This window comes from Plecotus auritus (assembly GCF_963455305.1).
Source record: "Plecotus auritus genome assembly, chromosome: 2".
NCBI classification, from domain to species: domain Eukaryota; kingdom Metazoa; phylum Chordata; class Mammalia; order Chiroptera; family Vespertilionidae; genus Plecotus; species Plecotus auritus.
Window position 1 is genome coordinate 180,926,339 of NC_137771.1, and position 19,461 is coordinate 180,945,799.

Below are 19,461 nucleotides of genomic sequence, written 5' to 3' on the forward strand. Positions count from 1 at the left end.
TTTTAATTTATTTTATTGATTTTTAAAAGAGAGATGAAGGGAAAGAGAGAGAGAAGACAGAAATATCAATGACAGAGAAACATCAATTGACTGCCTCCTGCATACCCACTACTGGGATTGAGCCTACAGCCCAGTATGGAAACAGCAACTTCTTGGTGCATGGGATGAAGCTCAATCCACTGCGCCATGCCAGCTGGGCAGAGAAAAAAAAAAAAGAGTCTTTTGAGATCTAGCCTAGGAACTTAATTTCAACTGATCAATTAAAAAGAAAAGGCAGAGATCAACTGAAGGACTTATATGCATGCATATAAGAGTAACCAATGGATGCAAAACATTGGGGGGTGAGGGCATGTATGGGAGTGGGGGGGGGGCAATGGTAAGATATGTACACATATAATAACTTAATAAAAAAAATTTTTAAAAAAGAAAAGGCATCTTCTATTTCCTAAGATCTAGTATATGAACGAAACAAAGAAAGAGAGAGAGAGAGAGAGAGAGAGAAGGAAGGAAGGAAGGAAGGAAGGAAGGAAGGAAGGAAGGAAGGAAGGAAGGAAGGAAGGAAGGAAGGAAGGAAGGAAGGAAGGGGAAGGAAGGAAGGAAGGAAAGAAAGAAAGAAAGAAAGAAAGAAAGAAAGAAAGAAAGAAAGAAAGAAAGAAAGAAGAAAAGAAAGGAAGAAAGAAAGAAAGAAAGAAAGAAAGAAAGAAAGAAAGAAAGAAAGAAAGAAAGAAAGAAGAAGAAGAAAGGAAGGAAGGAAGAAAGGAAGAAGAAAGAAAGAAAGAAAGAAAGAAAGAAAGAAAGAAAGAAAGAAAGAAAGAAAGAAAAATAATCAAATGGCTCATTCTCGCCTCTCCTACTCAAGTCCTTCTTTAGGTGTAACCTTACCAGTGAGGTCTTCTTGACCATGTCCACACTGATAGGTTGTATCCTATACCCTTTCCTTAACCTGTAGAACTGATCCAATTCTAATGTACTTTGTATTATATGTATTTTATTTACTTCTACCTAGTTTTATTAACATAAAGTGTCATGAGAGCAGAACCCTGTCTTTTTTGCTGTAGAATTCCTAGTGATATCAGGGTGCTCACACAAAAGCACAGAAAATTCATTGAATGAATGAATCATTTCTTCCTCTATCTCCCCAAACCCAAAAATGTAGGAGAAAGAAAGATAGATAATGGACCAAACTATTTAAGGGTTTCCTAATGTTTTTCCTCTTTAAAACTTATTGTGAGAAATTTTAAACATATAAAGGTAGACCAAATAGTAGAATAAACCTCCAGCACCCAATAATTATCAACTCATAATTAAACTTTTTTTAAAACCTATATTCTCACGAAATCCCTACTCTTATTCTTTTGAAACAAATATCAAACACCATTTCACTTCTCCTCAAATATTTCCAATGTTTCTCTAAAAGGTAAGAACTGTTGTGTTTTTTTCTTCACCCTATCTGGAGTAACCACATCACCCCTAAAAACTAACTATAATTATTTGATTTTGTTATTTAGGTTTCCTCCCTGAAATGAATAGAAAGCATTTGGCTGCCTAAGTGGTGGCAGGTGGTCACCAATGCCCCTACATGATCACAGGCTGAGAACTACTTCTAATGTTGTTCCCTATTCTAGCCAAATACAATCACCAGTCTCTGGAGCACAACAGTTGTATATAATCAATACATTGTGATATGTGCTTCGTGGACCTCACTCAGAAAAGAAAATCCTAAAGACATTTGCTGCTGCTTTTGCTAGAAAGATACCGCTGACCAATTAGGACCTAGTGACCAACCAGGGCCATGAAATATCAGCCTTACTCATGTAGAATGCAATGTTTGTGAATAAAGAAAAAAAGGCAATAAAAATATATGGTTGTGTGTCACCAGGATAATAAGAACATGTAAACCACTCAAATGACATTCCTAAAACATGGCTTTCAGTTTTGAAACAAATGAGTAGGTGAAAGGATTTTAAGGCTTGGGAGTGCAAGCTCTGAGAAGCTTCAGTTGGGTGTTTTGCATTAAGATGCCTTAGCTTTTTGTGTCATAAAGCTCTCTGTGGGCTCTGGATAAATGTATACCTGCCACAAAAACAATCACTGAATTCATGAGCTTCCTAGCGTGGCTTATAAACATGACTTCAACCACAGATCTTACCTGTGCCCTGAAAGAACCTTCATCTAGGGGTGGTGGAGGAGGGAAGTTTCCAGAGCCAGATGGAAGAGTACCAGGATCATCTAGAGGTGGGGGTGGGGGTGGAAGAAAATCACCTACAGAAAGAAAACACAAACATGAAGTTACTATAGATGCAATCTTATAAGCACTCTTCAAAACACACATTAGCTGGCATTTTGCTGCTTGTAATTGGCATTGACACATGATCTTTTGCATTGCATAACAATTATTCCCTATTCTACTTCTTCTCACATTAATTAGTAGCCTTAACTTTCTGAAGATGGAGGACCAGATTTTATACTTCTAAGTGACATCAAAGCTACTCTGTAGAGGTCAGGTACATTTAGCCAGAACAAGGAAGGTTGTTGGGGTGGTGGACTATTGCAGTATATAAGACTTGATCCTTACTCACAATAAATTTTCTCTCAAGTAAAGGAGGAAAAAAATAAATGCACAAGTAAGGATAATAAAAGATGAAATTTATTAAGATGTGCAAACAAACTCTCCAGGAAGCTAAGATGAAGGAAAGCTTGTGTCCAGGTGGAGAAATGAAGGCTTTACCAAGCATTTAAATTGTCCCTGAAAATTATGATGTAGAAAATAAGTCCATTCTACACAGAGAGAGGGAGAAAAAAATAAAGACTTTTTAAAAAAAAACAAATTTATAGCCTAGAGAACAAAGTGCAAGTAACAATACAGCATAGAAAAATGTAAAATAAACTAGTATGTTACAAAAATTAGAACAGTGACAAAATAAGCTTTTAAGTGTGTTGTACAACCAGCAAAGAACTTGAATTCTATCATGCATGCAATGAGGATCCATCCAAGATTTCTGAAAAGGAAACACTTGGTTGCAATATGATTTACTAAAGACTAATTTAAAAATTATATGCAGGGCAGATTTTGAAAAACTTGGGATAAGAAATATTGATTTGGAAATCTATATGCAGTCCAGGTAGGAATTAATGAGGCTTTAGGACACTAAGAAGCCCCAACATTGTGACCAACAAGCACAGCACATAGAGTTGTTGTTCCTAGTCTCTGAGATTTGAGGTGTCAATATATATCCAAGAGCTCTGTGGGTTCATGGTATAGAGTCTTTTTTAAATACTCTGCAAGAAATTCTATTAGGAAAAGAAAATACTCATTAATTTTTTTTCTTTTATTTGTCCTTTTCCTTTATATTAAATTTATCGGGGTGACACTGGTTAACATATTTCAGGTGTACAACTCCACAACACATCATCTGTATACTGTTGTATGTTTACCACAGCAAGCCAAGTCTCTTTCCATCAAAATTTATTACCACTATACCCTGCTCCATCTTTTAAAAATAATATTTTAATGCACAGGTAGGTGTGGACAGAAGGAGAGAGACATGCACAGTAGGCATAGTCCTAGGAGTCAAATGTGTGAATAGGGTTTGAAGGTCAGGATGGCTGAGTGCATTTATTCATTTGTTCATTCTACACACATTTATGAGGCACCGGCTGCATGCAGACCGTGAAAGTCCTGGCCCCTCAGGGTGTACCATCCAGTGAGGACAGCAGACACATTAGGGAAGAGGCAAGGAGCCCTGGGCATATGGGAGCCATGAGGATGCAGAGTAGGGGTCCCCAGCCAGCTTGGAGGAGTCCAGATGCTTCCTGGGGGAGGAGATGTCTGAGCTGAGTTTTGAAGTTCAGAGGAGGGAGAATTAGTATAGAAGGGGAGGGGAGATCTCTGTTGGTTCTCAAGCCTAGAGTGATGACAAAGAAAGCAAGAGGTGGGAGTGGGGGAGTGGAGGGAAGAGGCCACAGCCAGAGGGATGGGGACACAAGGAGGGATTGACCCAGACCTGGACAGGGAGCTAGGCACTCTGGAGGGAGGAGACTCTTAAAAAAGGGATATTCCTTTAGAATATTACAAAAGAAATGCATGTATATGGTGACAAATAATATGTGTCTAAAGAAAGTAGATGACTATAAACACTTAAACCTCCTGTAAAAAAAATCATAATAATATCAACGGAGCCACTTTAAAATGGAGCCAGAGATGCCATCCAGGAGGAACTGTCTGGCAGGTCCTATGCCACATATTTTCAGAATGTTAAAACAGGGCAAAATAACCTCTGCACTGTGCCTAAAGCAATGCTGTGCCCCAAAGAACTGTTTGCAAGGATAACAAGAAAGCAGATATTATGACTACCTACTGATAACTAGGGCACAATTTTAGGTTGTTTAGAATTAGCATCACTATGTTATGTTATTTGCACCAATAGAAACACATTCTTTCCATTGATGTAATTGTTTCCCTTCCCTTTCTCATAAATACCATTGCCTTTGTCTCCTAATTGAAACATTATTTGGGCTTCTGCCTGAAGTATGCTTCCTGAATAGTTATTCTTTGATCTCAAATAAATGCCTGTTGAAATATATATATATATATATATATATATATATATATATATGTATATATATATATAATATTTTAGATGTGATGGGAAAATTCTTTACTCTATTTATAGATAAATAGCTGTTTCTTACATTTCAGCAATTTAACACTTAGTCATGGGACAGCAGTTGCTATCACTCAGTGGGTTGCTTTTGGATAGTACCAAAGCATTACAACTTAAATCTTCAGAAAAAGTAAAGTCAAAATTGAACAGTGGAAGGATGGTAACTGGGACTGGTTGGTCTGACACACCTTTCAAATGGTTCATGTGGGTTCCATTTACCCTGTAAATAAGTTTAGGAGCTCAAGTTTCCCACCATATTCAGACTACCAAAAGCAGTCAAACACTATCTTTAGAATACTCTGCTTTTTGGACTCTTGCTATGCACAGCATGCTAAGATGTTCATCCACTACCTCTCACACCTACAAAACTCTCTGATGGTTCTCAAACTTTAGGTTTCATTGGGATCTCTGGAAGGTCTTATTCAAACATAGATTGCTGGGTCCCACCCCCAGACTTTCTAATTCAGCAGGTCTGGGGTAGGACCCAATAATTTGTATTTCTAAGAACTTCCCAGGTGATGCTGATGCTAATGGTCATGGGACCACACTTTGAGAAACACTGCATTAGGCAAAGTAACACATTGTTACTTCTACCTTAAACCCCATAGGATTAGTAAAGTTCAAGGATATGTGTCATAAAGAAACATTTCTACTTCTCTTACCCTTCTGAGTGTATTCATTTCAAGATATACTTTGTCCATAGCCTTATTAGGATTATAAGTCTCATAAACCTTTCATAACACCACCCAGTAGTTCTAAACATTGCCTACAAACTAGAGTTAGCATGAAAGGTTTTTCTATAGACACTGAAGCCAAAACTCCATCTCACCCAATTCAATTAGGATCTTGGGGGTAGGGGAGGGGATGGGAGGAAGAGTCAGATGCCAGTATTCCTTTAAAACTCAGGTGATTCTACTGTACAACCAGGACTGAGAAACTCACTTCGCCTTCATTTGGCCAAACATTGCACTAAAAAAAATATTATAACATCTATTAAATCGTCACCACCTCCTTTGAAAAGTCATAATAGCGTATGAGAAGAATGCAAACAATGAGATCTTAAGTGATCAGCAAAGGAGATCAAAGTTGATGGATACATGACAACCAAATTCTAGTTCACAGCCTAATTTTCAGGTTCAAATGTCCTATCCAGACCTATGTCTCTTTTATACCCAACATTAAAGAAGATTTCTGAGCATTTTCTTAAACTTCAACAAATCCTATTATGTCACAGAGAACTGTCAGCATTAAACAGGACCAGAACCGAATGACTCTTGGAGATCATAGTACAAAGGTAGAAACAGACCCACAAAATCCACATGAACACTCCAAATTTTCACAAAAAATTAGTCTGTGCATACAACCAACTGCCTATCTCTGAGGTTCCTCCCAATTATATCCTTCTTACCTACGTTTCTGTCATAGAATTAAACAGTGAAGCAAGGTTGATGACACTCCTGGGAGGGTGAAAAGGAACAGAAAACAAAAAAAGGAATATATATATATATATATATATATATATATATATATATATATAATTTGTAAACAACATAAATCTAGACTATATAGTCTAGGAAAAATTAGGCAGATTTTTAAAAGCCCTAGTGATAACTCCATACTAATAATCTGCTTTATTCTGTTCAGCTATAAATGTTGAGCAAAGTGTTCAGTTGTCCAAGTTGTGTTTTTTTGTTGTTGTTGTTGTTTGTTTTTAAACAATCAAAGAGCATCTGTCTTAGGTGCTTATGTGGTAACTCTCCCAGAGAAAAGCAGCTAAACAGAATCAGCTGCAGTACCTTCCAACTAACAATGCTAAGCTATAGACCTTCAGGTTAGTGCCCTAACCGGAAATGGAACTACTGGACCCTGCGTATCACAGGAGCATGAACAAAATAAACAGGCCCACCAAAAAGAACACAGCATCAGGCAACAGGGCAGTGCAGTGATACAAAAAATCTGAGATAGAAACATTTGGTTTTAGAAGAAGTAGTGTAGTCACAGACAGATGTCTACAAACCTGGCTTCCTCTTTACCCTTTCCTCACCATTAAAAGCCTACCACATGCAAAATATATTTATTCATCAATTACCAGGTTAAATGGTTTACTCAAAGTTATAGAGTTAGTGAAATACAGAGTTGGAAATGGATCCTTCCTCTGCCTTGGTGAAAAGCTAGAAAGGATCATGCTTAATTTCCTCCAGATCATCCCATATTATTCAGCTAATGTTCAATTTATTATTACTTTGTTTGGGTGGGGGGAGGTGCAAGAGGAAGCACAACTAGGCAGTTAAAATGTGAGTTGGGCAAATAAAGTATTATATCCCTGATTCCCAAATGCTACTTTATGTCAATTCACTTCAAAAATAGCCTATTATGCATACCATTAACTTGAAAAGGGAGTTAGGAAAAAGTCCTGATAACCCAACGTATTTTTCCAAGCCACCCTCTCTAGTGCAGAAGTAAAATGTGAGTGGCCCTGAGAAGCAGAGGTGGCGCGCCACTGCAGTTACCCTAGTAACATGGATTGGGCATATATGAAAGGCACATGAGTACAGAGCTTTCTATCCGTTCATGAATAAGGGCCCCATTAGAGGAAGAAAAAAATTACAAGAATTTACCAGCAAAGAAGATGGTAGGGTACTGGTTCTGTGTGATTGAAGTGGAAAAACATAAGAGAGCAATTAAGCTCAAATCATCAACTAAAGTCTAGATTCATTTACTATGGTAAAAAGAAAAAAAAAAGGCATCATTATCTTTCTTCTTCATTCAAACATCCATGAAAACCTATATACATACACAGGAATTTAGACGGCAGTTCCTTTCTGCCTCATAATACAGCTCTCTCATAGCATCTCTAAAACTTTTCTGCATTTATGGGCTTATGATCACTGTCTCCTGGTTAGAACTGAAGCTTCTAACAAGTAGGGCCTGAATGTTCAAATCACCAGGGTGATCTGTATGACTTGCAGACTCTGATTCAGCAGGTCTGGAGTGGGCCCCAGTGTCTGCATTTCTAACATGCTCCCAATGAGGTGGATGTGGACCCATGCACTTCACGGGAGGAGCAAAACTCTAGGGCTCTCCTGGTTGGTTCTCTAACATTCTTAAGTGGAGAATTTTTGGTTGTTTAAGGAAAATCTAAACTTTAAGGTAAATATAAGTGAAATCACTTAGGGGCTCCTCAAATTAAGAATTTAAATAGCCCTGGCCAGTTTGGATCAGTGGATGGAGCGTCGGCCTGCGGACTGAAGGGTCCCAGGTTCGATTCCGGTCAAGGGCATGTGCCTTGGTTGCCGGTACATCCCAAGTGGGGGGGGGGGGGGTGTGGGAGGCAGCTCATCGATGTTTCTCTCTCATTGATGTTTCTAACTCTCTATCCCTCTACCTTCCTCTCTGTGAAAAATCAATAAAATATATTTTTAAAAAAATTATGAGTGCACAAGAGATTGGGTTGGAATACACACACAAAAGTGAAAAAATTAATTATGGTGAGAAAGTAGTAAACTTTAAGTAAAGCCAGTTTTTCATTTCCATCAATAGTCACTAAAAGAGAAAGGAAATATGTTCGAAATAAATGAGTACAAAATTTCAAGGCCAAAAATTTAACATACAAATCCCAGTTGTTTCCTTAGGAAAAGGCAATGCCACCATCTAAGGTTCAATTTCCTCACCTATTAAATGAGGATAATGATATTCACTTCATGGTGTCACTCTGTGGATCAAAGCAGTTAAAACAGTGACTTTGAACCTTTTTAACCCCAAGAACATGACAATCTCCCTAAGGTGATTGGTTTATGTCACAGTTAAAGCATTTTTCTCATAGATTAGAGGCCATTCATTATAAAATCAAGTAACTGAAGACTTTATTTACAACTAGAGGCCCAGCGCATGAATTGCACGAGACCCCAGACCTGCAGCACCGTTGTGGAAGCGGGACCCCCAGACTCCACCATGCCGGGACCCCAGACCTGCCATGCCACAAGACCCATCAATGCACCTCCGGGAGACTGGTGGTTTGGTGGTTATAGCGTTACAGCCTCAGGTCTTTTATAATATAGATTTCACGCTCAACTCCATCTTCAGTTTGCATTAAAACATAAAGGCCACCAAGAAAACTACACCAGAAAGTACATTGAATGAAATATTTTTAAAATGAAGCACTCAAAGACATATATACATATATCTTGTATCATCATGGAGTCTCTTTTAGATAGATTCCCAATAAACTGTTAAAAGCAAGTTGCCTGTAAGAAAAGTATAACTGTGCAATTGGGAAACAAGAATAGCAGAGAAACTTACTTTTCGTTACTTATATCAATTTTTAATCTATGGCTATTTTACCTATTTATAATTTTAAAATAACACATACACACAAAACAAAAGAGAAATTTTCAGTACCTAGAAATGTGTCATCTATAAATGTTAAATATAATAAGGTTTTAAAAACCACCAGGAAACACTGGAATATGACAAAGTCAATAAACTACTGAGGATAAGTCCCATTTAGTGCATGACTTCTGAGTCTTTGCAACCTATTTATTATGCATTGGTTATACCTAAAAATATAAAAAAGAATTTCCCTGATTTACCCAACATGTTTTTCGTATTAGAGATAGGGTAAAGCGCTTGCTTATTCATAGAGCCAAAGCCTATACACCATCTCAGTGTGAACACAGACCGCTGTCCTAGAGAAAGACTAAACACTATTAATACAGCAGCTCCTGGATTCCCATTTTGTTCCTGTTCCCTGAGCGTGCAGACCCTTTGAGAACTCTCTGGGAGAAGTAACAATTATCTGGGTAAGGCTGGGCATTCCTGGTTTCCTGTCTTCACTGTCATCAAAATAGCAACAGTACATCCTCCCTTAAATGGCACATCTTAATCTGTAAATGAGAAGACATGTGACCCTGACCAAGGAACTTGAATTATTTAGTTCTCACACTAGATATTTTTGGAGTTCAGGTTTTTATTATACATAATTATATATTAGAAAATGAACCTTTCTATTTTTATTTTTGGCTGTTTAACTAAAAAAACAAATTGTTGATTCTGATAGTACTTAATTTTCTAAGCAATGGCATTTAAATGAAAGGGCTAAGATTAAAAAGAGTGATAAAACACCATATTGATGATGGCACAGAAAAATCATCATATATATATATATATATATATATATATATATATACACACACACACACACACACACACACACACACACACACACACAGGATGTCCCCCCAAAAATGTTAACACACTTAACAGCTGATAGCTCAATAGATGTTTCTTTCTTTTTAGATTTAACCCTTTGGAGTTAATAAATTTCAAAGTGTGTATACATTTTTTGGGACACCCAGTATATAGGAGTATTAAAGATAAAACTTTTCTCAAGAAGAATAGGCAACAGTTATCTAATGTCTTAAAAATACGTATACACTTCTATACAACAATACCACTTTTAATAAATTATCCTACTAAAGAAGTAATTGAAAAGTGTACAGAGAAGCATGTCAACACATCTTTATCATAATAAAATGTAATCAAAATAATCAGAATGTTCCATTGATAAAGTATCCTATCTAATAAAAGAATAATATGCAAATTAACTATCACTCTGTTACACCCAAAAGCCACGCCCACCAGCCAATCAGGAGGGAATATGCAAATAAACCCAACCAAGATGGCTGCAGCTACAGAGAGCAGGAGGGAGGCTTGGGTTTCCCTGGCAATGGAGAAAGCCAAGCTTTCCGCCTGCCCTTGCCGGCCCAGGCCTCCACTCAATGCTACAAAGTTTCAATTATAGAAGATAAATAAAGCCCAAGAGAAATGGCGGCAGCCGCAGAGCTGGAGAGAGCAGGAGGCTAGGGTTGCCCGTGGCAATGGAGGAAGCCAAGCTTCTACATCCCTGGCCTGCTTTGGCCTCCACTTAAGGCTACAAAGTTTCAGTTATAGAAGATACATAAATCCCAACAGAAATGGCTGCCGCCATGGAGCGAGCAGAAGGCTTGGCTCCACTCCAGGCTACAAAGTTTCAATTGCAGAAGATAAATAAATCTCAGATCCCAGGGCCTCTACCTGGGTCTCCAGGGGGGGCGTGGCCGGCCTGCAAACCACCACAGGCCCCTTGCCCAGGCCACCCCACACCCCAAGGGAACCGCCACCCTGATCCAGGACACCCTTCAGGGCAAACCAGCTGGCCCCCACCCATGCACCAGGCCTCTATCCTATCTAATAAAAGAGTAATATGCAGACTGACCATCACTCCAACACACAAGATGGCTCAACCCATGTGGTCAAAGATCCTGACCCCATGTGGACACAAGATGGCCACCACAAGATGGTCAGCAGGGGAGGGCAGTTGGGGGGAACCAGGCCTGCAAGGGAGGGCAGTTGTGGGCGATCAGGCCAGCAGGGGAGAGCAGCGGAGAGGGACCAGGCCTGTAAGGGAGGGCAGTTGGGGGCAAACAAGCCTTCAGGGGAGGGCAGTTAGGGGTGAGCCGGCCGGCAGAGGAGGGAAGTTGGGAGTGACTGGGTCTGCAGGGAAGGGCAGTTGGGCGGGGGGACCCAGGCCTTCAGGGGAGAGCAGTTGGGGGGTACCAGGCCTGCAGGGGAGGGCAGTTAGGGGCAAACAGGCTGACAGGGGAGCAGTTAGGCATCAATCAGGCTGTCAGGGGAGTGGTTAGGGGGTGATCAGGCTGGCAGGCAGAAGCAGTTAGGGGCAATAGGAAGGCAAGCAGGTGAGCATTGGGAGCCTGGATTGTGAGAGGGATCCCTGTGGGATCGGGCCTAAATGGGCAGTCGGACATCCCTCAAGGGGTCCCAGATTGGAGAGGGTGCAGGCTGGGCTGAGGGACAACCCCCCTCCCATGCACAAAATTCGTACACTGGGCCTCTAGTTGATTATAAATCAATTGTAGTCAGTCAAACACTAGAAAATCACGCAGTCATTAAAATGATGACATTAATCTAGATCTGACATCTATTTCTTCACTGACTGAGTGCTTTCTACATGTCAGGCATTATTCTAGACACTAAGGAGAAGTCAAACTAATTAACTAAATAAAATAAAAAGTGCTCTTGGAATTTATACTCTATCAGGATGAGAAGAATACTTAAAGCAAATTAAAGATACTTAATATAGGTGATATGTACTACATAGAAATATAGAGGAAGAGCCTGCGAGGGTGGTGGTGAAATGCTGCAATTTTAAAGAGAAAGATTGGGAAGTGCCTCACCAGGGTGGCACTGTATTTGAACAAAGACTTCACTCTAGTGAGGGGATGGGTCATAGAGTACCTGGAAACAGAACATGAAAAACTTTCTTATATATTATCATGTGAGGAAAAATGTGGGCTACTAAGTGATGTTTATAATGTGGTCCTTTTTTAAAAAAATATAAACCTCTATGCTGACAGTGGCTGTCTACAGCTTGTGCAATGAGGAGTTGATTTTTTAATTCCTTCTCTTTTGGGTTTAATTGTTATGCAACGAATGTGAATTTCAGGCATGCATTTATTAAAAAATCAAAAGGAAGATGCTTTGAAATGAAGTATAGAATCTACTCAAAACTAGTGTTTAATTTTAATGCACCACTGTATTTACACAAGCCAAAATGTAATGTCTTCGTCATCTTTCTAAATACCATAGCTTAAAATACTATGAAAGTCTCAAATTAAAAGCAAGAAGAATTACTATCCTAAAGTAGATAAAATCTCCCTGATTTTCAAATGGACAATTTCACTCTACATTAGCTAATGTAGAATACCCTGGATATTCATTGAGTTCAACAATCCTCATATTTAACCACAAATTAGGAGTCCGTATCAAGGTGAAACACCTTAGTGGAATGCATCTAACCATACTCTATTTCTCTATCACACAGTGGTTTCCATTTGCTGAAAAACAAATTCTGTTCCTTAGTTAAAAACATTGAAGGATTTTCAAATAATATAAATTTAGGACAGTGTGGTTCTACAAATGGATGAAAACCAAATATTATTTATGAATCCACTAAGTGTCATTTGTCTTACAAAAACATGGCAATTGCTACCCAAAAAACAAACCACATCATTGAATACCAAGTATGGGCATTCAAAATAAATAAAGCAATGAGTTAAGCCTAAGCATCCCTCTTCTACCAGCTATTGAGATATCTTCAGCCCAAATACCAAAAAAAAAATGAAATTCTTTTAGTTTAAAATGAAATAGTTAAAAAAAAATCCATGATATGGAAAGAGAATGAGGCAATAGTCCATAGTAACAAAAAATCTTAAATCTACCATTGAAAAAGAAGCTGGCAAACAAGTACCAATGTATTGAGAGACTATTCCAAACATACCTCATTATTGGGGATTGGGGATGGCTGGGGAGAGGTCAATGGGGGGTGGGAAAGGAGACATATGTAATACTATATATAATACTTTAAACAATAAAGACTTTTTAAAAACCTCATTATTTTAGAGATTGGGCGTGGCCTTGGGGTGGCTATTAAACCAGAAGCTTATCTTCTGTCCAAAGATGGTGATGAAGTTTGAGGGAGTATGATTTTACAATAAAACTTCTTTATGTAGCTCATTTCATCACTTATTTCACACTGCTATATCTAGACAAAGTGAACCATCCTCTGCGGTCTTAACAGTATTTATTTCCCACAAGTTATCTTAGAAATTCCTTCATATCCTCTAGGAATTTTAGAGAGTAAGATCGTCTCCCATCAAGGAGAAATGGGAATGGAGGAGGAGCAATAAAATGAAGAAAGAAGAAGAAGAGATGGCACATTCACAAAATCTCAACATGTTAGTCCTTGAAGTGCTGAAACATATCTGACATTTAACTGAGGGTGTGCATCAAAATCTCATGGAGGCACTTTCTACTACTATATACAATCGGGCCTCACTGTACAATTCTTAAATCAGAATATTTGGAGTTGAGACATGGACCAAAGCATCTTGACAAGCTTCCTGGATGATTCTGATGAGTAGCCCTGGTTGAGCATCACTGACCTCCATGACAAACAAACTAAGACTGAAGGAACTATTCTAAAATAAAGAAGATAATGACATACAGCAACTAAAAGCAACCTGTGATTCAAGATAGGAACCTAGATCAAAAAATGGATATGAGTAGGAAAACTGATAAAATCTGAATGAAATCTATATATTAGCAAGTAGTTTTGTGTCAGTATTAATTACCTGGTTTTGGTAATTGTACTGTGATTATGTAAGATATCAACATATAGTAAACTAGATAAAGGCTATATGAGAAGCATTTTTCAACATTTGTGTAAAGTTTGAAATTATTTCAGGATGAAAAGTCAAAATAATTTTTAAGAAAAAACATCATTGACCAAGCCCAGTGGTCGGCAAACTCATTAGTCAACAGAGCCAAATATCAACAGTACAATGATTGAAATTTCTTTTGAGAGCCAAATTTTTTAAACTTAAACTTCTAACTCCACTTCTTCAAAATAGACTCACCCAGGCCATGGTATTTTGTGGAAGAGCCACACTCAAGGGGCCAAAAAGCCGCATGTGGCTCGCGAGCCGCAGTTTGCCGATCACGGACCTAGTCCAATAACTTTATTTTATAGATGGGGAAATTTTCATTGTGGTAAAGTGAAACAGTGAGTCAGTAGCAGCCGTGGGCAAACTACGGCCCGCAGGCTGGATCCGGCTGTTCTATCCAGTTCTCTTGCTCTCCCCTCGCTCCTTTACTTTGAATTTATATTAGTCCACACAAACACTCCATCCATGTTTTTGTTCTGGCCCTCCGGTCCAGTTTAAGAACCCATTGTGGCCCTCGAGTCAAAAAGTTTGCCCACCCCTGGAGCCATACCAAGAATCCCAAATCTCCTATATTCTAGTTGAGGACACATTTACCATAGTCCATGGCAGATTCAGTGTGATAAACTGAGACCTCCCAGGAAAGAGGAGGAAACTTGTTCTACCCCTACAACTTCAAAAGACTATGAAGAAGAGAAGAGGTTCTTACTAAGTAGAAGACTTGAAATAGATGATCAGGAGCACATGGTGCATCTTCAACAAAATCCAGGCTGAATGAATGAGTGGTCTTAGCTTGAGGAGTAGCAGCAGTGAAATCCCACAAAGCTTCCTTTCCCCCGCTGCTGGAACCTGCACCCCTGCCTCAATAAACTCTTGAGGAAGAGTATAGCTATATGGGACCAGTGACCTTCTGTGATTTCTCCAGTCTTCATCTTTTAGGCACAAATGCCTTCAAATTCTCCTCACTGCAAAACTCTTGTTACTATTTATACAAAATGATGCCAACCATTACTCACTCTCCTTCAACCTTGCCATTTCATGGAGTCTGGGGCTTAGCAAATGCACAAATGCTTTAAAAATAATCAGACACTCATTTAATTTCAAGGTGGTTGTTTTTTGGCATGTACTCTTTTTTTTCAAAGGAATACTGGAGCTGACAGGTACTTGCTCTAAAAATTTACTTCACCACCTGCTAGCTGAAATATTGCTTTCATGGATTTATATTGTATTAAAAGGTCACTGGCTGTTTAAGTCTTAAACTGTTTTAATCATTCTAAAAGTCTCTTAACAGTAAGAAAAGGAAGCTCAGAACAAACAGCAGCAGGGACTCTAATTAAAAGGACCAATTCATCTAATTTTATTTGGGGTTAATTATTCAGGATTCACTCTTTGATGTGTAAGGAATAGCAATTAGTAATTTTAGTGATTTGAGAATCAGTGAAGGTGTAATCAGTTAAAATGAGTGAGTGTTTACAACATAAGTTGGTGAATTAGTCTCTCTCAGCTGGGGAACAGGAACATTAGGCTCCAAGAGATCAAGGCTAAGGATTTCAGACCCTAGTAATAACAGTAATTTCAAAATAAAACACGTCAGCAGCATCGAGCATTCTGTTTACTCTTAGCTATGGCAAGGCACAGGAGCTTCATGAAATTACCTTTAATCAGATCTCCATCTTTGCCACTGTCTCCAATCACTTCCCTCTATTTGGCTCTTGCCACCATGGTAACCATAAATGCATCACATTAAAAGAAGCAAGTCTAAATGAACATACCATTTATAAGCAACTTAATATCCAGAATAATCACGGTACTCATTTATTTCATGTCTACATCTCTGATTGATGGTTGGCCATCTCCACCTGCACCTCTATCTGGGTTTTTGCTCAAAACTGTATTTAAATACCCTAACCCACAGCCCTGCTTACCTAGTCTTATATCCTCTATTTTCCTGTTTACTTTATTATAATTTTCCCGATCACAAAAGGTTGGAAGAAAATCCTTTTCTCTGTTCTTTTCCCACCCATTGGCATAGAGTAGTGCAAGCTATGTTAACTTACACCAAACTATTCAAATCCATTAACTGCTCCTCAATCCATCTCTACTGCCACCAAAATACTTAATGCCTATATATCTCTTATCTAAACTTAAGAAACATCCTAAAACATTTCCATTCTTACTAACATATCCTTTTCCAACTAATTTCATACATTGTTGCCAGATTAAAAACTCCCATTGGCGACCAAATAGCCACAACAATCTTGAAAAAGAGGGGCCGTGTTGGAGGACTTTCCCCTTCCTGATTTCAAAACTCACCACAAATCAAAACATTGTGGTGCTGGCATAAGGGCAGATATATAGACAAACAAAATAGGATAGAGAGCCCAGAAATGAAACCTCATCACATGGTCAATTGATTCTATGGCAATAGTGCTGGAGTTGTAGAGAAAGATGGTTTGGAAGCACTAGACCTTTGATAAAAACCCCTGCTCCGGGCTTCCCAAGATGTACCAGGACCTCATCTAGATAGGCAGAATACTGCAACAGGATGGGTCTCCTATGAGGAAGAGAAGAGCAACTCCACAAGCTCAGTTCACCCTCCTGGAATGCTCCGCTGCCTAGATTCTTTGGGATTGTTGCTGCAAACAGCAACATTGGGAGGTTTGCACTTCAGAGGACTTGCTTTTGCTAAGCCACCTACCCAGCAGTCTGCCTGACTAGCTCCCTTGACTCCAAGAATTTGCTCCCTGACCTTTTGCTTCCCTGACTCTAAGAATTTGCTCTGTAAGGACTTTCCTCTCATTTCTTCATATTGGAACCCAAGCTATTCTTGGAGGCCCAGGTCACCTGCCAACTCTACACAGTGTTCCTTGGCTGCCCTTTGACAAAGGAATTTCCATACCTCTGACCCTTTGTAGCATTTTTAGAGTACATTCACAGTGTATCTTGTTGAGAATACAAGAGCCATTTGCCTTACTGTACCCTGTGTTCCTAGAGGGCACGTATCATATATGATTCATCACTCTAGCCCAACAGCACCTTTTCAATGCCTCATGAACTGAGAAGGAAAAGAGTTAAGAAAATATTTGCCAAGTGGGTATATGGATGAAGTATTGACAACTGCAAGTTGAATCCCTACCCAATAGATGATTCTTTGAAGAAAGAAACTGAGAAAAGGAGTAGATATCAATTTCAAACTATGTGTGTGTGTGTGTGTGTGTGTGTGTGTGTGTGTGTGTGTGTGTGTGTGAGAGAGAGAGAGAGAGAGAGAGAGAGAGAGAGAGAGAGAGAGAGAGAAGGAAGAGAAAGAAAATGGAAGGCTGAAAAAGAGAGACTCAATTGAATTGAATGAACATCCCCATGGAAACAAAATCTACAAACAAAACACACTCTTAACTTGAATAGTGACTCAAGTAAGTTAGATGTATAAAAGAATTTGCACTCAGGTATTAAAATACATCACTTCAGTCACACCTGAACCATTTACTAGCTGTGTGAACTTGGGCAAATCATGAAACTTCTGAACCTTATTTTTTTTTTTACTTTGTAAACAAGAGTAACAGCACTTGTCTTTATATTATCCAGGGTAAATTTAAGAATAATTTTTAAAAACACAGTGTCCTACATAAAGTATTTTTATTGTGAGACAATTCTCTATGAGACTTAACCATAAACCTTTCTTCACTTTTAGAAACTCAAATACAAAATGCAATCATTCACTGAGCATATGCTATAGTCTTAATATGGCTCTTCAAATACAGTGGTTCCAAAGAGTTGGGGTAAAGACAAATAGAGACAAAAAACATAAGCGTATAATAAAACAATAGCAAATGAAGTCCTAGCCAAATAAATAAATATTGTGTTCTCTCCAGAATGTTTAGAAATCTTGGAAAGAAACCACAGAAGGAACTCTGAGGTGGCACTAACTTGGCACATCAAGTGCCTCTGCAACTGATTAACCCGACATTTCCTTGGGTCTGGGAGTATTACTGGGTCACTTTTTCTTTAATGGACAAACTGTTCTTGAACACTTTGCAAGACATAAACAAGCTATTGTGAATGAATCAATCAAAGAGGACAGTTTTGTCCTCAAAATCCAGTGAAATTGCCAAATCAAAACAACCACCACCACAAATAGGCAGTCAGACAAACAAGAACATCCCCAAAATCCCACTGCCCTTGCTTAGCTCTGGATTTGCTTTTGCAATGCTACTCTATAAATCCACACCCCGACATCTACAATGGGCAAATCCCACTCCGTAGCAGCTTTCAAATTCTATTGGATGCTTATCTTCCATCAACTAATATTTTCTGAATTAGAAGAGAGAATTCAACAAGTAATCCCTTGAAAATCAAGTTCTGTCTCTAGGGAAGCACTCCAAGAAAAACCTCATTCTTTGTATTTCATTCACTCCGCTTTCTTTACTCCCTCAGATTAGGAAGTCATGTGATGGAAGACAGTCCCAAACGCAAAGTTTGTGACATGTTCTGGGCAGAAGTTCAGGCACCTTGTTATTTTAGCAGACCTGATCTGGCTGCCCAAAGACATAATTTAGTTGAGTGAGGAACTCGTCCCCTCCCCCTGCTTCATTTGGCCAGCTGCCTGGGAAGGTCTTTCATTCCAAGGCAATGGATTTATTGCTCTCTTTTATTTCTCCAACAGTAGTTCCAGTCCTCTGAATTTCAAGTTCAGTGAGCTCAGCCTTGGCATTCAAGGATCTCATGTCTCATCCTTAAGAGCATTTGTCCCAGGTCTGTTTGCCAAGGACATGGTGGCAGTTCCTTTCCTGGCTCTTGAGTCTGCAATATTATGCTTCTTTTTAAAAACAGACCCATCCCATCACTTGAGTTACCACTCCAAGTCCTATAGGGACTGTTATGGCTTAACTGGCACTAACGGTAAACTCACAAAATTATCAGATTAGAAGGGAATTAGAATGGAATAAGGAGCTGTGCTAGACTTCAGGTCAGCAAACAATGGCCAAATTGTCAAATCCATCCCATTTCCTGTTTTTGTAAACAAAGTTTTATTGGAACACAACTACAGTCATTAACATATTATAATCCATGGCTGCTTTTGTGTTCTGTTGGCAGAATTGAGACTTTCTGAGCAGCAAAACCTAAAACATTTTCTGTTGGGACTTACAAAAGTTTGTCAAATCTGATCTAGTCCATGAATTCATTTTATATGTAGAAGAATATTCAGATTTAGTCTGATTAAACAAATTTCCTATGGAATTTTCAAAGCACAATAACTAGGGCAGTGCTGGGGATATGGTACATATACACACAATAAATACTGGTTATCTCCAGTGTCTGACAATAAATTTTATGTTCCTTCAAAGTGGAATAGTGCTAAAAATATTTTTTTAAACAACATTGTTGCTCTTGAGAAATGCATTGTCTAGAGGAGAGAAATATAAACAGATAATTTCAGCATAGTATTTTGTGCATTTGTTTTCTATTGTTGCTGCAACAAATTACTATACACAATTATTTAAAGCAACACAAATTTATTATCT

General features: G+C 38.7%; 1 protein-coding gene across 10 annotated transcripts in view; it reads right to left on the reverse strand.

Moving 5' to 3' along the window:
• Positions 1–19,461, reverse strand: part of LPP (LIM domain containing preferred translocation partner in lipoma) — a 740,460-nt gene that overhangs the window by 409,063 nt on the left and 311,936 nt on the right. For all 10 annotated transcript variants that reach the window (XM_080655359.1, XM_080655353.1, XM_080655356.1 and 7 more), the window contains one exon: positions 2,150–2,262. Coding sequence is in view for 6 of the 10 variants with exons in the window: in XM_080655353.1 (XP_080511479.1) it covers positions 2,150–2,262 (113 nt within the window). In the remaining 4 variants the exon portion in view is untranslated. The remainder of the gene's footprint in view (positions 1–2,149; positions 2,263–19,461) is intronic.